Here is a 22,125-nt window from a genome sequence, read left to right as displayed (position 1 = left end):
ATGTATCTTGTGATGGGCTTTCATGATTTCAGTTCAATTTGTGGGTATTCTTCGGAATTATTAAATCTGTGGATTAGTGGCTTTTGCCATTTGGAAAAATTCTTGTCCAATTTGAAAAAAATGAAACTTATTTCATTCTTTAACTTTTCACCTTTAGAAATAATGATTTAAGCATATATTAGAAAAAAAATTAGTAAAAAAAATACCCAAACATACAAAAATATATATTAGACCTCAAATTATCTTCTCTGTTTCCTAACCTTTCCTGTGTGTCTTTATTTTATCTCTTTCAGCTGCATTCTGGATAACTTCTTTCTGACCAGTCTTCCAACTTACTAATTCTTTTTTTTCTGTAGACTAGAGTATAGGGGCTGCAAGTCCAGGTTGTCACCTGGGCATGTAGTTGTGTTCAGCTACCTGAAATCTCTCCAAATCCTGTGCTTTTGGAAGCTTTATGGAGATTTCGTCAAAAAGGTGTGGCCAGTCAATCATTAACTCAATCACTGGTCTCTCTCTCCTTCCCAGAGGATGGTGATGGACTGAAAGTCCCAAGCTTCTAATCATGACTTGGTGACCAGCGCCCATCCTGAAGCCATCAGGGAGCCCACCCACCCCTTATTAGAGAAAAGACAGTCTGACACCCAGGACATTACAAGGGATTTAGGAGCCCTGTGTCAGGAACAAAGGTCAGAGACCAAATATTAAAACAAAAGATGCTCCTAGTGCTCTTACCACTTACCAGTGACAAGGAGTTTAAGAGCTCTGTGTCAGGAACCGAGGCAGAGACCAAATACCATATATTTTCTATTATTTCATACACGTTAATCAGAATCTTCCTTAAGCCTAGTTCAAAGCTTAATGTTCCATGACCCACTCAGGCCACATGTTTGCAAATCTATGCAAGAACCCCAGTCAATCCAAAAACTTTCAGGGACAGTTTTTATCTTTTTTTCTTTCTGATTCACCCCATTACCCTTCCTCTTCTCCTTCCTTCTTGTTCTTGTGCTTGTTCTTTTTTTCCCTCCTGTTCTGCAGTGATCTAAGACAACCTTGCCTGAACACGCTTGGTATTGGATAGAGGGTAGGGGTGGACTTGCTTGGTTCTGGCTCAGCCTTTCTGTGAGGGTATTGGCTCTTTCAATCCCCAGCTTTCTGTGCGAAGTGTCTTCTATAAAGCTCCCCGCTTAGTGGGCCCTGGGTTTGACTTACGCCCCTCCTCGATGCCGTGTAATCCAAGTCAAGTGTGCTGGTGTTGCAGGTGCTTATGGCGCAATAATAATGGCTTAGTCCTCAGTTTATCCTCAAAATTCAGCTTGGTGTTTTTCTGTAAGGTTTTTAATGCTTTTAAGGTGGTGTTTTTCATGTTTTATCCAATATTTTTGATAATATTTGGTGGGAGAATTACTCTGAATAATTTAGTCTGCTGTTATCAGAAAACTTCGGTAATCTTTTCAGTGTTATATTCCAGTTTGTAATGTCCCTTGTCAGCTGAATCTAATTGTTTAAAACTATATATCAAGTTTTAAAATTTCAATTGTCATATTTTTTATTTTTAGAAGTTCTGTTTGGTTCTTCTTCAGCTCTGCCTGGGCATTTTATCATCTTTTGTTCCTTAGTCATATTTTCAATATCTTCTTCTTATGTCTTTGAGTGTAAACCTGTTTTATATTCTGTATCTGATTATGCCAGTATCTGAGGTCTTTGCAGGTTGGATTATACTTTCTCATGTTTGACTGACTTTAATTTTTTCATTCATGATTTACTTCTCATGTATTTTATGAATTTTTTTAAACTATGGGCTCATGTTCATTGGAACATGGGAATTCTTTGAGGTCTGGGTGAGTTAAGGTGGGTTTTTCCAGGGAGTATTTACATTTGTGTTTAATGGGTTTTTTACGCATTACCTCACAAACATCATTTTTGTTTTCTTCAAGCCACACAGATCATATGAATTCTCCTAATCCTATCTGAATATTTAAATATTTTTTACATTTTTATATTTTAATATTATATATAGATTTGCTTAAAATTCCAATTGTTCTTCTTTAAAAATAAACAACCCTCCCCACATGTGCACCCCACCCCCAACAGGAATCCCCATCCCAAGCCAGTTCCGTGTAACAGGACCTTTCTTCTCTTACATTTGTAGCCAAGGCTGTATCTTGCAAGTTTCCTGCTGCTTTGCATATTGGGTTTTTTTCTAATTTTCCTTTTCACTGGGCATATCACCCTCTGGGGTTTCTGCCTTTTTAGGTGGATGATCTCCAGTATGTTTTCTTCTGCTGCATTGGACCAGCCAAATCTCATCTCTTGTCTCTCATACAGAGACCTTCCAGACCAGGGCTGACCATACATTATCTGCATTAGCAGATACTCCCAGATAGCATCTACCTTCAGAACTCAGTTGTCTCTCTGGATTTGACCTTCTTCTTGATTTTTTAACCTTAGATTATTTTTCTTATCCTTACCACCTCAGTGTACACTGAAAAGACTTGTAAAACTCTTTATCCAACATTCTCAGGGATTCTGTCCTGAGAAGGCTCTTCAGGATTTCTTGTCTGCCCCTATTGCCCTAATATTTTTCAAATGTTATTTTTAATGTTTCTTTTATAGGATTCAGTTTAGCTGCATTTAAAAGAAACAAGAGGAAACTAGAGCTGGCAGAAAGGGTGGAAACAGATTTCATTCAACTAAAGAAAAGAAGACAATCAAGTGAAAAGGTCAGGAGGTGTTTGAAATATTAATAATTAATGTATCATAATGATATATTTAGTCTGCATTTAGATGTATAAGCTTCAGAATAGTACCTAGTATCTAGTAAAAATGTAATGCATGCCACATACGTACTTCTAAGTTTTCCAGTAGCTACATTTAAAAAAGTAAAAAGAAACAGGTGAAATTAATTTTAATAATTACTTTATTTCAACCAGTGAATCCAAAATGTCACTTCAAAGATGTAACCAATGAAAAAATTCTTAGTGAGCTATTTTACTTTCTTTCCTTTTTTGTATTAAGTCTTCAAAAGCAGTGTGTACTTTATACTTTTACAGCATGTCTCAATTATGACACTAAATTTTCATTGGCAGTATTTGGTCTGTACTTATATATCCTAAAATTAACAGTTGAAAAAGTAGGTTTATGTAACAAGTTATATTAAAGCATACTTAAAACTTTCCACTAATTGAATTGAATATCTGTTTTAGAATTAAAATAATTAAAATGTAGTAAAATAAAAAATTTAGCTTCTCATTTGTCCTCGCTGCATTTTCAGTGCTCAGTGGCTGCATGTGGCTCACAGCCGCTGTTTCTGGTCGTCGCAGCTCTGGATTAACATGGCTGTTCAGGGGATAGAGTGTTACAAGGAAATGTATATATTGGATTCATGTAGGTTTTTTTGCACATTCTAATTACACGTCTCTGCTGCTGCTTCTTACGCATTGTTTGTTTGCATTTCATGCATTAGTGTTGCCATCATGAGTCCACGTGCGGCATTTCTTAGGTGTTTGGGGGATAGGAAAAAGTTAAAATCAGTAATATTCTTCCTCAACCTGTGGCTTAGAGGTCCACTAGCACACAGTTCATGATGAACTTCTCATGTCACACAGTCATTTGATATGTCTTGGCATCTCCTTAATATTCTTCACTGATTAGCCCTTCTGTAATTGCTTGTGTACTGGTTTATGTGTCCTATCATAGCTATGTGTGGTTTACTCATCTCTGAATGCATACTGAATCACCTCTCATCGTGATAGCTATTTCCCCAGTATGTTGCCACATGGGCCAGTTAATCAAACATTTTGGTCCAACCCTTTTTGTTTTCTGCCAGAGAAGGGTAGGAATTTAGGAGGCAAATGAACAGATGAGTAGGGAGAGCTTGGTGAAAGTAGACAGTAGTATGGTTCTATTTCTTGGGTTTTGTATCCCATGTGATGTCTGAGTGAGCAAATCTAGGACTTTTGTCCTTTTAAAAAAATTGTGATAAAATTTGCATACCGTGAGCAGCTTAATCATTGTTATAAATGTGTATACCCGTGTAACCCATATACCTGTTGAAATGTGGAACATTTCTGTTCTTTTGTGCTTCTTCCCAGCCATTCTCCACCTCTGTAGGCAGCCACTACTCTAATTTTTATTGCCCTGGATGTTTTGTGTTGCTCTTGAACTTTATATAATTGGATTCATACAGAATGTGCTCTTTTCTGTTTGGTTTCTTTAACAAATGTTTTTGAGACATTGTATCTCAGGTTTATTTTTTATTAATTACTGACTAGTATTTCCTAGTATGAATTTACTGTGATTTATTTATCCATTCTCCTGTTGACAGACATTTGGTTTGTTCTCAGGTTTTTACTATTATGAATAAAGCTGCCATGACCATTCCTATACAGGCCTGTTTTTCTTGTTCATGAACATCAGTTTAGGGTTCTTGTGCATGGAAATATCAGTTGATCTTGTGGAGAATATCTTCAGCTGGTCTTATTCAAAAGATTCATTTTTTTAATTCAGAAAATACTCATTAAGCAGCTACTCTTGGTACTGAGCTGGGTAGTAAGGAAACAGTGATGAACAAGCTGGAGGGAATTCGTGCTCTAATGAAACTTTTCATTTTAGTGGATAGCGGCAGAAACATATAAACACATAACTAAGTATGATGATTGCCGTGTTTGGTAACCCTTGTAAAGGAAAAACAAAAGCACAAGATGATGTGATGTAAAGTAACTCGGATGTGAGAGATGGAAAGGAGACTCAGAGGAAGACTCCTTTAGTTAGGATGATTAACAGACACCTCTCTGAGGATGGAACATTTAAGGCGACATCAGAAAAATATGAAGTGAGTTTTATGAAAAGTCAGTGGGAAAGTGTTCCGGGGAAAATGACCTGCATGTGCAGTGGCCCAGGTAGGGTCTTGGCATATTAGAGGAATGGGGAAGGAGGGTCAGTGTGCCCAAAGCAGAGTGGGCAAGAGGAGAAGGGTATGATCTGAAGCTGGAGAGTTAGGAAGGTGCTGGCTCTTTGAGGAGCTTCCCCTTGTACTTCAGGAATAATAAGCAGCTGTTGAAGAGTTACAAGCAGAGAAGCAGTGCGGCCATGTTCGCATCTTACAGAGTTCTGCTGGGCTGCTATGTAGAGAACAGGTGGAGGCAAGAATAGAGGTGAAGTGAGGAGACCAGGCATGAAGTTATTACAGTCGGGAGATGATGGCACCTTGGACCATGGGTGATTGGGATGGAGATGGAGAGAAGTGAGTATATCCAGGATATATTTTAAAGTTCTTCTCTAGAAAGACAGGAATTATTGAGACCTTAAATACTGGTAAGCTAGAGAGAGGATTGAAAGATTTTAGCTTTAGGCTTTGGGTATTTGCCATTTCCTAAGGTGAGGAGGGCTGGAGAAAGTTGGCTTCATGGTAATGGAGGTGGGAAGTGAAAGTCAAGAACTTTCTTCCTCCATATTTCCTTAGTAGACTCGGATTAACTGATGCTTCCTATTTTCACCGTAAAACATATTATTTGATGCCAAAGCACCCTAAACACCCAAAGCTAATAGACCACTCTCAATGTTCTGTGTTCCTTTTACTCCTTTGAGTTGAATTTTATGCCATCAAAAGCTTCATTATACTAATTGTTTTTTTATCATTGTAACAGCACAATTCATCAAGAGCTTGTAAACTGATGAATATTGAGGCTAAAAAGAGACTTGTCTGCTTGAAAACTAAGAGTTTGTTTGAAAACTAACTATAAAAAGCAGAATGGGTCTATAAAAAATTACTATAGAATTAAGTATGGGCAAGCTGGCTGTAAAAGATTGCAAAAAATCATAAAATCTAGAAACATTCTGCGTTCAGAGTACACTGTTAATGTCTTTGTATTCTTGTTCTATTTTAGATAAAAACTTGAAATCATGGGACAATCCAGGGTGTTAATAGAAAGATGATATGGAACATTTTTATGTGGGCTCACATTCAGAGAAAAGGCTTTGGTCTTACATGACAAGGTTGGCTGGTGAGAATGAATAGATTTTTGTGTTTTAAATAAAAATGAAATATTTACTATATGTATCCTTTTTTATGATTCTCTGCTTCACCAAGAGAATATTCAATTTTTGGAAAACTGAATATTCTTGCCTCCTCCTGTTCTCCAATTTTTTGGAAAAATTGAATAACCACTCATGAACCTGGTTAAGGAGATTTCTAATAAAAAGCTTGAAGTGGCAGCAGGAAAGGAGTTGATAATATGAGTCTAAAGCTTGAGGGGGGTGGTTAGGAGGGAGAGTCCCATTTGGAAATTGTTGACATCAAAAGGAATATAAATACATGTGGCCAGATGAGCTCACTTAGGAGTGAGTGGAGATGGAGGTCTGAGAACTGAACCTTGAGCCAGGCCATCGTGTACCAGTTGAGAGGAGGAGAAACCAGCAAAGGAGAAAGAAGGAGAGGCCAGTGAGGCACAGGTGCCATCAGGAGAGCGTCTAGGACGCAGAGCAAGAGCATCCAGAGTTAGTCAATGCCTGGGTCAAGTGCTGCTGAGAAGACAGGCAGGAGGACAGAGGACTGGCCATTGGATTTGGCACCTGGAGACGGTGGCCTTGGATAAGGACCGTTCTGTGACATGGATTGTAGACCAGTGTGGACCAGGTCCATCAGGGAGAGCAAGGAAACAAACGTGGAGAAAACTCTTCTGGGAAGTCTTGCCACAGAGTGGTGAGAGAGAGGGAGGCGGGGTCAGGAGAGTGTACTGTTGTCAGTTACATTCTGTGAATTCAGTGAATAATTTCACCTATGAAGGCTCAGTTTCCTTAACTGAAAATAGTGATATTCTGCTCTTGTGGCAGGACTGTTAACGAGAAACAGAATTGTTCATAATGGATGTTCAAGTGCTTGGCAGCTTTCACTGACGTAGACACCATCCTCTTTGCCTTTGCCATTGTGGACATCATCTTTAAGGTCACTCAGCTGAAAAAGAAGGAAAAGTGCCACCAAAGGAATTGCCTTGAATGGAGTCTTGTAATGGAGAGACGGAGAGTAGGGAGGCAGGTCATTGTGGTGGGTGGAGAGGTGGAATTCAGGCATGGCCATCGTGTACCAGTTGAGAGGAGGAGAAACTAGCAAAGGAGAAAGAAGGAGAGGCCAGTGAGGCCTCTAAAATAGAGTATTTTAGGCCCCAGAAATGACAAGAAGATATTTTTAATGTTCAGAATACATGAACTTCAGTGTGTTCAAAGCACTGTTTGACATTGGTCTCTAAAAATGACTAGGACCCAGCTCCTGCCTTCAGGGAAGGATGCTGGCCACAGGCTTTGTTTTACAGATGTTTGTTGCATAAACTTTGTAAAGGTAATAATGCTCCCAGAAAGAAAAGACCACCAGATAGTGAGCCAGTGGAGCATAAAATTATCATTTTTAAGAGGAAGTATAGCAGTTTTTAGAGATAAGACAGGAAAGGACGAATGGCTATTTTCTACATCAACCTGTATTTAGTGTGTTTCTCCCTGCCCTGTGTGTGTAGTCTCAGCATAGTCTTGGTTAGCCAGCGTTGACTAAGGCTCCGTACTGCTGGGGGATGAGCTACACAAAAGAGGCTGTGAGTTGGGTACATAAATATAGGAAGAATAGAGTTTTTGATAACTTCCCTAATGTTCATGTTTTTTATTATGCAGTGTTGAAGGAGATAAATACTGTTTTGAAAGGAGTGTATAGTAGGATAAGTATTTTAAAGCCTGAAAATAAAGTATATAAATTTAGAAATTTTTCTTACATTGATACTTTTTTTCCGAAAAAAGGAATTGATTGAACAGACATGATCACAGTACTAATAGAAATCAAAGTTAAAGCAAGAAAAATATTTAGCTTGTTACTTCAATTAATTAGAGTATTTCTGTTTTCTTGTCTTTGACCATTTACATTTACATCTGACTTAGTTTTAAGTAAGAATGGTTAATCCAGGGAATGCCTTTTGCTGCAAACAACAGAAGACCTGACTGTGACTTAGGAAATGCATATTTGTCCTTCTGCTCCCTGGCCTTTTGCCTCATAATAAAAAATTTGGGTGTTTGCGAGAATTCATTAGCTTAGGTTCCCAGTGATGCTAGAGCCAGTGTATCTGGGATTCTCTTGGGTCTTTCTCTCATGCCGTTTGCTTTGTGGATGTAATGTGGCTCCTGCAATTTTAGATGTCACATCTGCATCCAAGATGAGAAGAAGGTGGGTGGGAGTGGGGAGACTAGTGCCAGGTGTGTCTGTCACTTTTTAATCAAAAGTTTCCCAGAATCTCTCTCAATAGACTTCTCCTTAGTTACTTCTTGGAGGGGCAGTAGACAAGGGGGACCATTTGGTTACATTCTGTGAATTCAGTGAATAATTTCACCTGTGAAGGCTCAGTTTCCTTAACTGAAAATAGTGATATTCTGCTCTTGTAGCAGGACTGTTAACGAGAAACAGAACTATTCATAATGGATGTTCAAGTGCTTGGCAGCTGTCACTGACTTAGACACCATCCTCTTTGCCTTTGCTGTTTCCATGTTGTATAAAATAATCTCTCAGATATTTCATGTCAAGAATTTTTTGCCAATGACACTTCCTCTGGGACATCTTCATCCTTTTGTCACAACTGCATTCCTTATTTATGTTGGTAAGTTTGTCTTCACCAAGTTCTCTGACTAGATACAGTCTCTTGAATGGTGGCAGTGTCAAAAATTCCCATGGTCAACTATTTCCTCCATAACTTCATTTATCTTTTATTAGAATTTTACTTCCAGCATTGTCACTTTTTGTTTCTTTGCTTCACTTTCATCTTTCTTGGCTAGTGCCCTTTTTTGATTGATCTGTTTTTGTAAAATGTCATGTGGATTCATCACTGGGAGACAAGGAAGCAACACAGCTATACACTTTGCTGTCTGTGCAATGGTCCATCAGTGAAGACTTTGAATGAAATGGCATGGTTGGTCACTGATCATGATGGGCGTCTAATATTTACATAGCGATCTCTGAGCTGAAGAGCTGGTAGTGAAGTTTGTATTTTATGCAGTTACTCACAGTTCATACACCATGGTAAGTGAAATCTGAACCATGTTGTTGAGTGGTCTTATTTAACCAAGATGTGGTAACTGAAATTTGTCTGTATCAGAACTAGACAAAGCGAGGACTGTGTTTGTGAAAGGAGCCTGAACTGTCTGTCCTGTGGAGCTTCCTTCGGCCTGAGTTTTGCTGATCACATATCCACGGTGCAGCTCAGCATGTTCCTCCATCCTTTTTTCCTTCCTGCAAATTGGCATCTGCATTCTCCCCAGACAGTATTGCCATGGACTCTCATTGCTGTGAGGATATTTAGTTTATGTGATGAAGTGTTGACATGTTTTAAATTTACCTTTTGATACAAAAAGTAAAAGGTAGTTGTGTTGGTGTTAATCTTTATCACTTTTTGAAAAAGGAAAACCATCTTTTGGAATGAAGTGGTTGACTCATTGCCCAGTCGCTGTTCTTAGCTTCTGCTCCAGGACTGACCTAGTTGTCACATAATTGGAAGGGTTGCTGCACAGAGGAGGTACGCATGTTGGGATAACAGACCGTGCACATCATGATCGAGATTTCATAAATATCAGTTTCAAACAACTAGCCCTGGATATTACTGGAAGAGACTTTTATTTTTGGAGTGTTAAAAGAGGTTGGGGGTATTGTTTGATCTCAACATTTTTGATGTTTCAAGCCTTTTTTTTCCCCCTCTTCACTTTTCACAAGCATATTGTTGAAATAGTTTCCATGTCTTTTTTTCTTTAATAACAGATTCTATAGTTCGATGTACATGGAATTCTTTGCCTCCTCCCACCACTTTTACAAAGTAATTTAAGTTTCCAATTAATTTCATTGGTTTTTAGGTATAGCAGTACTTGTATAGGGCAGTGATATGAAAGATAATCAGACCTTTTCCATCATATAAGTATCTTTCATTCTTCAATTTCTGATGAATAAGTTTAGAAAATTTTGCAATGCTTTGTACAGTGTTGTGTGTCCAAAACCACTCTAAAGAGATGCTACAACTTTTGATTTTGTGTTCTTTGGCCACCACATAGGGACATCAAATTGGCCACATGTTTCAGGAAGGAAATGTTGGGCATTGCTTTGTGCGCTTCATATAAATATATTCTATTCTTTTGAAGTATATTGTGGGTAACATTTTTCCCTTTTATCCACCATCTTGAAATTATTATGTAAACGCTTAACTGTATCATACTAAATCACTGTATTTTTTGGGTGAGAGGTAGGTTAAGATCAAAGAAAATAAATGCACAAAAAAACAACATATTCTACTCAGATTGTTCTATTTGTACTTGTGTACATGTCTGTGTATTATGTATGCAGAAAAAGGAGTAATTAGCCTTTTATAGACGTTTACTTATCTGGAGTCTTGCTGTGTTTCTCAAGTAGTTAATGCATAGGTATCTGAGTAAACAGAAGTAAGAAACTGCTTTGCCTCCTCTTTTACATAAAGAAATATACTTTATATATTTAAGATTTTTCATAAAACTGAAAATTCATCCTGTGGAGTGATTATCTTCTGTTGGAAATTATTTCTTTGAATTGTAAGTAATATATTAAAAATAATATTTTCATGCCCTAAGACTAGCTTGATTAAGCCTATAGAACTTACATGTAAATCAGTAAGTAGGCCAGTAGCTTGTTTAAGTATATTGCTAGATAACCACCACCAAATGCATTTATGCAGCTTCCAGAGCCTAGTGATCACTTTTCCTTTGCAGTAGGGGTTTCGTTAAATGTCTGTGATTTGCAGCACTTTATGTCAGTTCATCAGTTATCCAAATCCAGAACTTTCAACCCTTAATAGCTGGACAATTGCAATATTTTTTTTCTCCAGTTTTCGAAAAAGCTTCTAAGTTCTCTTATAAAGATTCAATAGCTAGTAGGTTGGATTTCTTCCCAAGTCTTCCCTAAACCCTCACAAAGCTATGCCTTAAATTTATACTGAGTCTTAAAGTTGTGAGATATGATTGAGGTAAGAAGTGAGTGTTAACAGATCTTAACTGCTGTTTTTATTTTGTAAGGAAAGTAACTTGTGGTTTTCCAGGAGACTTGTTTTAGGTTGACATCAGATATTGTCAGACTTGTAAATCCCCCCTCCAATTTTAGTATCATCAGCTCTGTAGAGCCTCCTTTAAATTTTAGTGTTTAACAGAACCAAGGGGGGGGGGAAACAGAGCTTTCCTTCATTGTCATAGGGATAGTCTCAGCTGATCCTGTATATAATGTGCAAATCACCATTTATAGCTTTCCTAAAAAGGAAGTGCCTCCAGGGAATGGAATTTCACTGGGTCTACAGATAGACCTTCCTATCTGAGAACTGGCTCAGACCATGATGTTGAAAGCATCAGATACTAAGTCAGAACTTTTAAATATGTCCTCACACGATATCACCATGTGCTAACGACCTGAGTTGACCATCACAGGCATAGTAGTGCTACCTCATGCATGGCTGATAAGACCAGTAGAATAGACCAACACATGAAAAGACAAATGTGTACACACACACACACACACACACACACACACACACAGACCAATAACAAGGGTGTTTCCAGATCACAAGATAAGATCCATGCTTAATTAAGTTGAAGGAAAACTATCTAGAATTTTTAAAGGCCTGATTGGCCTGTGTCTTCTGTAATCAGCCTAGAACCTTTTAAATAAAAGATCAGATGCCAGAAACTATTTAGAATTTAAGACCTGAGGCTAGGATTACTTGAGGAGCAGAGAAAGCAGGGAAGCCTGAGAGGTGGGGTCCAGTGGACCGGGAGTTCTAGTCCCAGTCTGCCATTAACAGCCCGGAGACCTTGGGCAAACAGGGAGCCTCTCTAGACTTTAGTTCCCTGAGCAGTAAAGGCAGCATGCCGAGCCAGATGATCGCCGTCATTCTTTCCAGCGTGATAGTTCTCTGATGTGTTTTTACTGGCAACATGGCGTTTGTCCAAGCCTCTTGATCCTCTCACTAAGAGATTCTTTATCCTAGCGTTTGCTAAACCTGGCTGACCATTGTATTCATCTGGGGAGTTTTAAAACTGCAGCATCTTAGGCTCTGCTCTCAACAGACTAAATACAAATCTTCAGGGCCAGTGTTTAAGACTCATTGCTTTTTCTGCCTGATGTGTCACAGTGGACCTAGAAGAGCACCTGCTTAGTGATCGTTGTTTATATGAATGCAGAACATTCTAGAAGAGTTGGTAATTGCATGGTTGCATTAGTTAATAGTTTCATATCACTCTTACTCATGTAGCTCTCTTGCAGGTGGACTAGAGCCCTTTTCTCCTTACTCCAGAATTTTTCTACAGGTAATTGTCATTTTCCACAGGCACCTGACACAGTGTCCATTTAATGAAACTTTGTTGGAATGGATGAATCTAAAATTTTATTTCCTTGCCCTAAACTCTTCCAGTTGCTTTTTACACATTTCACTTCTTTGCCCTGTCACACCCTCGCTGAGAATGTCTAGAATCAAGCGTCATCACTGTCTTCTGGGTGACTACAGAAGCATTCCGACTCATCTGCTGGTGTCCCTTCCAGTCAGTCTGTACACAGCATTTGCAGAATCATTTAAAAGCGTACCCTGATTTGGTCATGGCCCTGTCTGCATTCTTCAGTCACTTCTAACTGCTTTTTAAAAATTGAAGTATAGTCAGTTTACAATGTGTGTCAATTTCTGATGTACAGTATAATGGTTCAGTCATACATATACATATGTATATTCATTTTCATGTTCTTAGCTGCTCTCAAGAATAAAGTATAGGCCCCTTAACAGGGCTCACAGGACTTGATAGGAGCGGGAGCCTGTCTTTCTTTCTAGTCTTTTGCTCTTTTACTCTGAGTCTGGGTCACATTGTTAAGATTCTACCTGAGTCAGGGCCTTTGTCCCTATGATTCCAGACCCCAGGAATATTGCCTCTCCCACCAAGTCCCATTTCAGCTGTCATGCTGCTCCCATTGCCTCTCTATTAGTGTGCTCACTTGACGTCTTTCTCTTCCACTAGAGTGTAAGTTCCAGGAGGACAGGGATTATATATGTTTTGGTTATACCATGGCTTCTCAGCTTGGCATATTTGTTTAGTGAATACAAGCACTGTTTTTTGGGTTTTTTTGGTTTTGTGGGTTTTTGTTGTTGTTGTTTTATTTTATTTTGTTTATTTATTTATTTTTTTTGCTTGCTCCTTTTTGGTATGTTTACCACCATCAAGTCCGTACCTTTTTGCCCTTAATGGTTGGACAGTTAAAGTATCTTCATAACTGGCTTCCCTGCTTCTAGCCTTTTTCCATTCCTTTTAATTCTGTGTATTATCCCAAGATACATTTCCTTAAAAGTATCTGCATTGGTTTTGTTCTTATCCTGGGAGAAGCTTTGATAGAATCTTTACTATCTGTAGATTAAAACCCAAAGTTTTCAGCCTGACTTTATGAACCTCTTGAAACTTGGACCCAACCTACTCTTCCATTATATCTCTTCTGGAATAATCTTTTTTTTCTCCTTCCAAATACATTTCTCTATTTGATTTTTCTTGAATTTGCTGGAAGTTCTCATTTCTAAGTTTTGCTCGTGTGTCTTTACCTTTGTGGAATAAATGATAATTAATAATGGAATACCAACCATTTCTCTTCCTAATGAAATTTTAATCCATGTCCTTCTTTAAGGACCAGCTTAAATGCCATCCAGATCAAAATAAATTCCTTTCTTCTACTTAGTACATGTAATGGGTACTCAGTAAATGCTCGTTGAATTGAATTATCTACTTTACATCATTGCCATTTTGAGATTGGTGTGTGTGGTTATTTTATCATATTTTTGTAGGCATATAGAGGCATGAACATTTTGTTTTTTATTCCTATCACAATGCCTTTCCTTAGTTGACATTACTAACTTAAATATCTACAATCAGTGATTCCAATATTAATTCTGAGAAAGCAAAGCATATGTTATTTTCTTTAAATGTAAATCTTACGGTCTTTCAAGATAAATTTGAATCTTTTATTTAAATACTTCAATCATATGTGTCTAAAACTATGCCTCACTTTTAGCAATAATCTTGTATTTGGGGATATAGTGAAAGTAGAGTTAAATTATCTGAAATATTACTACTAATATTGAGTGAAGGAAATGATTGCAGGGGAAATAAGGTCTTAGAAACAGCTCATAGTTGCAACTGAACATTCCAGAGGTGAGTCAGGAAGTGTCCACAAGGGGGCGTGCCCATCTAGCCATCTAGAGAAACTTGACCAAGTCTCTCTCCTATTATGCAGGTAGAAATGCCTGTTTTACAAATGAACTCCTAGGTCATGTCTTTTTTTCTAGGAAAAAGAATGGAGCTTCACCACAACAGAAATTCCTACCCATTTTCTAATACCTGTTTATTTTGGTTGTGTGATTTTCCAGGGAGGGGCAGGGGACAGGATGGAAATGGGGATTGCCTTGTAAGCTAAGGCAAGTCTATGAAGCTTGTGATTGTGCGCCCCCCCCCCCCCCATTTTGAAAATATTTTCACTGTGCAAGCATTGTCATTGCTTCTGTGGTCATTTAATGTCATTTGCTCAAGGGATTGGCAGTGTTGCATTTTCATTGCTCCATTGATTTGCATAGCCTGAGGTTATGAGGAACTCACTAGCGAGGGACCTTAGGAGTGACAGGTTTGAGTGATGTTTCCATCAGAGGTCATGGCCTCTTGGGATCTTCAGTTTTTCTTTCCAGTACTTGTTTTACCTTGTCTTCAACATTATCACCAGCAGACATTTATTGACTACTACTTACGTGCAGGTTTTAGGGAGCAAGTAGAGCATGTGGCCCCTGACCATTGTATGTGGTCCAGGGGAATGAAACGGTAAAGGGAGGTCATACTGTTTGGTATGTGCTAGAAGAATGAAACCATCAGTGAGAACTACAGGGACTAGCAGGATGGAGAAATTGCCCTAAGTGCACTGTTTCTCATGGTAGGCTTTATGGAAGAGGTGGAATTTAAGCTGGGTCTTGGATAAAGATTAAAGCTTACATACCTGTGTGCAGAGAAAAAGAAAGTCCTAGGTTTAGAAGCCTGTGAGTGGATAAGCTGGTTGAACCAGAGTTTCTGTAGGATAGTGGTTTCAAACCCAAATGCTTATAGGGGGCCATAGCCTGAATGTGGGAGGCAGTCTGGGGAGGGAGGGGCGTGGATTGCAATACATATTCCACTTTAAGGTATTCAACAAACAAAATTCACGACACTAAAATCATATACCATGCTGGTCAAACCAAACTCTGGTTTTCACAGCCTGTAATCCCCAGTGGGGCCATGACAGTTGATAAGATACAGCTGTTCACAGAATTTAGCAAAGTGAAATAGGCCATAGAGGAAGTAAGTCCACAGCCAGAGTGGACTTAACGTCCACTTGAGTGCAGATGGACTCAATGTCCATCTACTTTTGTTTGCAGGAGAATATTTTGAAATATATATGAATGGTGCCCGTCCCTGAGGCTGTTTGCATCAAACACAGCCTTCTGAGTGTTGGGAATCTCTGAAAACATCATTGAGGTTAATTTGAATGGTGCTAGAATTTCTCAGATATACTACTATCTTAATTAGTTTATATCCTAGAATATACTTAGCTTCTTTCCTGCTCTTTGTAATTCTTTGATCTGTGTCTAATTTCTAATAAAATTTTAATCTATTGAGGAACAAAAAGAAAATAAGCATATGGACACTTGTTCTTTTTTGCTTGTTAACATGTTTATCTTTAGTTATATATTTATGATTTTGAATAATAATTTTTTGTGAGTATACTCACATGGTCAAATAAATACTACTTTATCTAAAAAAACTCATATCAAATAAAGTCACTTGTTACTGTGTTATTAAACTCAGTGTCAAATATTGTTCTTCAGTCTGAAGAGGGTGGAATTTAAATCCAGGTTAAATGACCCATCCCATTTGTTATGGTGTTTCATTGGCAGGAATAGACTCCAGATTGTCCAAGTTACTTTCCAGTCCTTTATCTGTTATTCCCCACTGCTTTAAGACTCAGTTCAAAGGCCAGAGGGGCTCTGGTATTTAAAAGAAAAAGTGTAATTTTATCCAGAGAAGGTAAATGTAAGCTCTGAAATGAAAGAAAGACCAGAGGTCCAGACCACGGCCAGGTGTTCCTGGAAAGAGCCAAATTGGACAACTAAATTGAAAAAGGTTGCCTGCTCTTATTTAACAGACTTTGTTACTGTCTATTTAATTAGCCGGGTCTTAGCTCATTTATGTGTGTGTTTTTTAATCTGCCAAGGTAGCAACATTCATGGCCTGTTAGTGTGTGTGCTGGTAGTGTGTTGTGCTATCTCTGTCGCTGAAGTAGGTGATCCATGTGCCTCTGTGAAGTGGAGCTGCCGAATAAGGGGCATCCCCTCCTTCTCCCTCGAACATGGTTCCCAGACGGCAGGGAGTGAGTTTAGGATCTTGAAGGATGACTAGCTCTCCGGTGGGAAAAGTGAAGTTCAAGCTAAAGTATTGTATGGGTATTAATTACTTAGAGCTTTTAGGGAAAGCAGTTTGGAATTAAAGAACCTGAACTGGTTAATCAAAAACGAGGAGAGTGTGATCTGGTGCCAGATGCACTAAGAGGATGGGAGGGAAGGAAAGAAGTGTCACCAGAGAAAACGCTGAGTGGTGGAGTGTGCGACCGAGATAAAGATACATACTTTCTTCATTGATAGAGTGAGAGGCTTAGTGTTTCATGGTAGGAGCCGTAGAAGTTTATTTTGAACAGGTGACCAAAGGGCACACAAAATCTCCTGAAATAAAGATCATTTCCATATTGTGAGAAATGAATCTAGACTTTGGTTGTTATGGGACGAGTGAAAGATTTCTCAGCAGTTGTTTAAAGATGTGCTTTGGGGGCAGAACCCATTTAGGAGGGATGTGCAAAAGCATTACATTTAGGGAAGATCTAAATGTGAAATAATCAGAGAAACCTGTGAGGTTGTAGGAACACTGCTTTAAATAGGCTGAGTCTGGATTGTGAATACAAACTGAGTAAGGTGCAGTTTCTGAGGACAGGGAGTTTGAGTTGTATTGATGAGGTTCAATTAAAAAATATTCATTTCTTGACATTTTGTTAGTTGCTGCTTACAGGTGGATGAGGGGCAGGACAAGCTTTGAAGAGTCCGGGAACAAGCCAGTGTATAAAGAGTCTTCCAGACTGGGGAGAATGGCTGGTTTTAGGTTGTGCCTTTAGGGCCAGGGCCTCCCGAGACCTTTTCTGGGGTTACTTGAGGCTCTGGGACTTGAAGAAGGGCAGAGTTTTGATGTGGCTCAGGGCTGGGGAGTAGAGAAGAGCCGCATTTGGGCTGAACGAAGTGCCAGGGAAGCAGGAGTGGCCGTGTCTGCTGTCCCTCCAGTGGGCCAGGGCTGTGCTGGAGACGGGGGAGCGCGGCCTTTGCTGAGGCTGAGGTGATTCGCAGAGAAAATGATCGCCTGTTAGATTAATTCATTGAGTTAACAAGCTGTCTCATCACAGAACCAATTTTGCCCTTTTTTTCTTTTTATTTGTTTATTTTTTATTAAAAAAAATTATTATTTTTAATGGAGGTCCTGAATGGAGGTACTGGGGATTGAACCCAGGACCTCACGCAGACTAAGCATGAGGTTTTACCATTGAACTATATCTCCACCCCCTTATTTGTTGATTTCCTTCTATTGCCTTTTTGGATCTTAATGTTTAATCATTAAGATTTTGATTTTTTGATTTTTCATCTTATCTCTCTTTTTTCTCTTCAAGTTTATCTTGTTCTCTTTCTATCTTGTTTAGCTGGACACTTAGCTTATTAATTTTTTTTTCTTGCTATCAACGTTTTGGGTATGAATTTCCCTGTGAGTACCATTTTTCCTATATCTCTCATAAGTTTTGCAATGTAGTATGTTTATTATCATTCATCATTAAGTATTTTTTGTTTCTATTTGGATTTCTAATTTGATGCATAATTTATTTAGAAGTGCTTTTTTCTTTTCTAATTTTCAAATTTTATTCATCTTTATGGACTCCTAGATTAATTGTATTATAGTCAGAGATTGTATTCTGTTTGATGTTGTTTCTTGAAATGTGTTGTGATTTAGTTTACGGGTTAATGTATGATCAATTTTTGTAAATATTTATTTGTATTTGAGAAGAATGCTTCCCCTCTAATAGGTACAGAATTCTGTGAATGCCTGTCTATTTAAGCTCTTTAATGTGCTATTCAGATCTTTTATTTCTTACTGATTTTCTTTTCTTTTTCCTTTTTTGGTCTTTTGACCTATTCATAGCTAAGAGAAATGTGTTAAAATAGCTCATTGTGAGGCTTGGTTTGTTGATTTCTCCTTGTTGCTGTGTTTTTGCTTTATATATATTTGAGGCTTTTTTTTTTTAGGTACATACAAATTTAGAATTATTATATCTCCTTGGTGAATCTAAACTTTCAGTATTTGTCATGTAGATATCCTTTGGTTCCGTTAACACTTTGTGTCTTAAAACTTATTTTTCTTGCTGTTAATATAGCTACATTGTTTGGGTTGGTACCTGCCTGGATCTCTCTCTCTCTCCTTTTTCCCTGTCCTTTTACTCTCAGCTTTTCCATGTTCTTATTCTTCAAGTGTATCTCCTATGAATAACATACAGCCAGATATTAAAACCCGATTAATTAATTTTGTTTTTCATGAAGGCTTGTTGTTTTATTTGCTTACCCATTCCTTGTTTCATGCCCGATTGTTCTTCTCCTTCTTGGATTACTGTCTTATTCCTTTCAGGCTGCTGTAACGAAATACCATAGACTGGGTGGCTTACAGACAACAGGAATTTATCACAGTTCTGGAGGCTGGGAAGTCCAGCATCAAGGCCTAGCAAGATTTGGTGTCAGGTTGGGGACCCACTTCCTAGATGGCCATCCTTCTGCTGTAACCTTTCATGCAGAAGGGGCAAAGGGCTTCGTGGGCTTCTTTGAGAATCAGGCATAATCCCATTCATGAGAGCTCTGTCTTCATGGCCTAACCGTCTTCCCATGTCCCACCTCCTGACACCATCAGCTTGAGGGTGAGGATTTCAACATGTGGATTTTTGAAGGAAGGACACATTCAGATCACAGCAGTTATTTTTCTTCTCTTTAAAGTATACATTTATTTATTCATTCATCTGTTTAACAAATATTTATTGAGTGCTTAAGATGTATCAAGTACTTTTCTGTGTGCTTAGCATATGTTAGTGAATAAAACATACACAGGTTACTGCCTTGGTGGAGCTTCCAGTCTTGTGGGGGAGGTTGGCAGTTTAAATAATACGAAAATAAACTGTATATTTTAGGAGATGATGACGTGTTATGGAAAAGAAAGTAGAGTCAAGAAAGGAAGAGTAGGAATGCTCCCAGGTGGGAGGGTGGGAGGGTCAGAGGGAGGTATTAGCATGATCCTCTGGGGCTTCATTTAGTGCAGGTCTCCTGGTGGTAAATGCATTTCATTTATTTATTTATAAATGTATTTTATTTTATTTTTGTTCCTAAGAGGTAATTTTGTTAGATACCCACTTGTAGGTTTGTAGTTACTTTTCTCTGAGTACCTTGAATATATATGACCGCCTCCTGGCTCCCATTGCACTTGTGGGAATTCCACCGTCATTCTGTCATAGGTGAGCTTTCCTTTCTGTTTGGCCCCTTTCCTTTCTCTCTGCTTCCTTGAGATCTGGATTCTTATTTTTCATTAGTTCTGAGGAAATTTGAGCTATTTTCTCTTTAAATATTTTCACTTCTCTATTCTGTCTGTTCTTTCCAGTTGGGCATACATTAGACTTTCAGTATTTGTCATGTAGATATCCTTTGGTTAAAAAAAAAAAAATTTTACCATCTCTTTCATATTTTCCATCATCCACCCCCCCACCGCTGACAATTGCAATCAAATATGTATTAAATGTTATATAAATATAAATGTGTTATGCTATTAGGAAAAAGTTGAAAAATTTGTTTATGACCTGACGTTTTGAATTCTTGGTTGTGTACTTTAAGATAGATAGACCTGTTGATTTTTTTTAAGGCAAAACTTACAATCGGTGAAACACACACAACCTTAAGTGTTTAATTTGGTGAATTTTGACATGTGTACACAACCGTGTAACCTGCACCCCCATCAAGATAGGATGCTGCTCTTACTGTAGAAAGTTTCCTTGTACCCCTTCATAGTCAATGCCCTCCTCCCAAGACAATCATGTTTCTGATTCTTTTTCACTGTAGAGTAGTTTTACCTGTTCTAAAACTTCAGGTAAATGGGATAATATATCATGTACTCTTTAGGATCTGACTTCTTTTACTCAGCTTGCATCTAAAACAGTATCCATGTTGTTGTACACATCACTGGCTCTTTACTGAATAGTCCTCCACTGTTGCCAGTTTCACAGTTTGTGTATCCATTCTCCTTTTGATAGACATTTGAGTTGTTTCCACGTTTTGACTATTGCAATTAAAGGTGCTATAGACATTCTTGACAAGTCTCTCTCTCTTTTTTTTAATTGAAGTATAGTTGATTTACAATGTTCTGTTAGTTTCTGGTGTACAGCATAGTGATTCAGTCATACATTATATATACATAATTTTTTCATTGTAGGCTATTATAAGATATTGAATATAGTTCCCTGTGCTGTATCTTAGGTCCTTGTTGTTTATCTTTATATAGTAGTTTGTATATGCTAATCCCAAACTTCTAATTTATCTCTTCAACCTCTTTCCCCTTTGGTAACTGTAAGTTTATTTTCCATGTCTATGAGTCTGTTTCTGTTCTGTAAATAAGTTCATTTGTCTCATTTTTTTAGATTCCGCATATAAGTGATATCATGTGATATTTGTTTGACAAGTCTTTTGCCATATATTTTGATTTCTCTTGGGTAAATACTTAGAAGTTTAATTGCTGGGTCATAGCTAGGTGTGTTTATTCAATTTAGAATTTAAAATTTCTGATTTAGAATTTTAAAATTGTGATTAACATTTATTCCAAAAAAGGTAAGAGGCCAAATTTGATCAACATCGTATTTTTTAACTGACTTTATGTCATTGGGATGTATTCTATAAGTGTTTTTACCAACTGAATGGAATTTAATGATCTAGTCAATATTTTCTTAAGGAAAGTGTCATAATTATCATTATTCTTAGATTCCTCAATTTTAACTTCAACTCCGGTATATCTTAGGTTTGCTATCCTTAACCAGTGGTTCATTATGAGTACAAATTAAATAATATTAATTAAACAACATATTAACAAGAATAAACAAGATTTAGAGCTGTATACAGCTATGATGGTGGTGGTTTTTATGGCTCAGCTGTGGAATAATCTACGTCATGAGCATATTCACCTGGTTTCCACCATCACTTACATGTGCTCACTCAGCATGAACACTGAGGCACTCAAAGGTTCCATTTGGAAGAGAAAAGAAAACCCATAATTCAGTATTTGTAAGATTATTTTAAAAACCAATATTAAAATCACTGCCTTTTCCATCTTTAATGTTGCAGGCCCCAGAACACTATAGGAATTCTGCCAGTTGGAAAATTTGTCCTTTGCTACCTTTGAGGGTTTGGAATTTTTAGGTAATCCTCTGGAGCTGTGTTATAATATGAATTTATACTTAAAGCTGTAATCTAGGTATATTAAAGCCCCTTAAAAGCCTGGTTAACACACTTTATTTTTATTTTGAGCTGAAATTTTTTCTGTTAACTTTTGTTAAGTGACTTAGGGGATTAATAAGAAAGATTTTTATATAATATATTTCTTTTCTCTGTTGTAGATGTGTTTGGCACTGATTTGTGTAGTGCTGCAAAGATTTTAATACATATTCATTAAACCAAGAAAATAAAGGATCATTTAAAAATAGACATCTTGACTGTGGTTGACAGAAGCATTGTTTTTAGTATTGGGCATCAGAAGGGTGGTTTTTCTGGAGAAGCGAAAGGTTGTCAGGTATTCTTATATCCAAATTTTCCTTGGTTTTAGCCAAGCCAGACATGTGAAAGTAGATAATTCTAGCTAAATCGTACTTTGTTTACACACGCAGTGGATATACTCTGAGCCCATAGCGGCCCCACTGTAGGAGACGATGTGGAGCCAGACCGA

At 37.8% G+C, this 22,125-nt stretch overlaps 1 protein-coding gene across 9 annotated transcripts in view; it reads left to right on the top strand.

Moving 5' to 3' along the window:
- TASP1 (taspase 1) overlaps positions 1-22,125 on the top strand; it is a 258,318-nt gene that overhangs the window by 66,424 nt on the left and 169,769 nt on the right. For all 9 annotated transcript variants that reach the window (XR_010376678.1, XR_010376679.1, XM_064475888.1 and 6 more), the window contains one exon: positions 2,614-2,720. Coding sequence is in view for 7 of the 9 variants with exons in the window: in XM_064475888.1 (XP_064331958.1) it covers positions 2,614-2,720 (107 nt within the window). In the remaining 2 variants the exon portion in view is untranslated. The remainder of the gene's footprint in view (positions 1-2,613; positions 2,721-22,125) is intronic.

The sequence above is a fragment of the Camelus dromedarius genome, chromosome 18, assembly GCF_036321535.1.
Source record: "Camelus dromedarius isolate mCamDro1 chromosome 18, mCamDro1.pat, whole genome shotgun sequence".
Taxonomy (NCBI): domain Eukaryota; kingdom Metazoa; phylum Chordata; class Mammalia; order Artiodactyla; family Camelidae; genus Camelus; species Camelus dromedarius.
The sequence above is the reverse complement of the archived record's forward strand: the minus strand, read 5'-3'. Positions and strand labels throughout refer to the sequence as shown.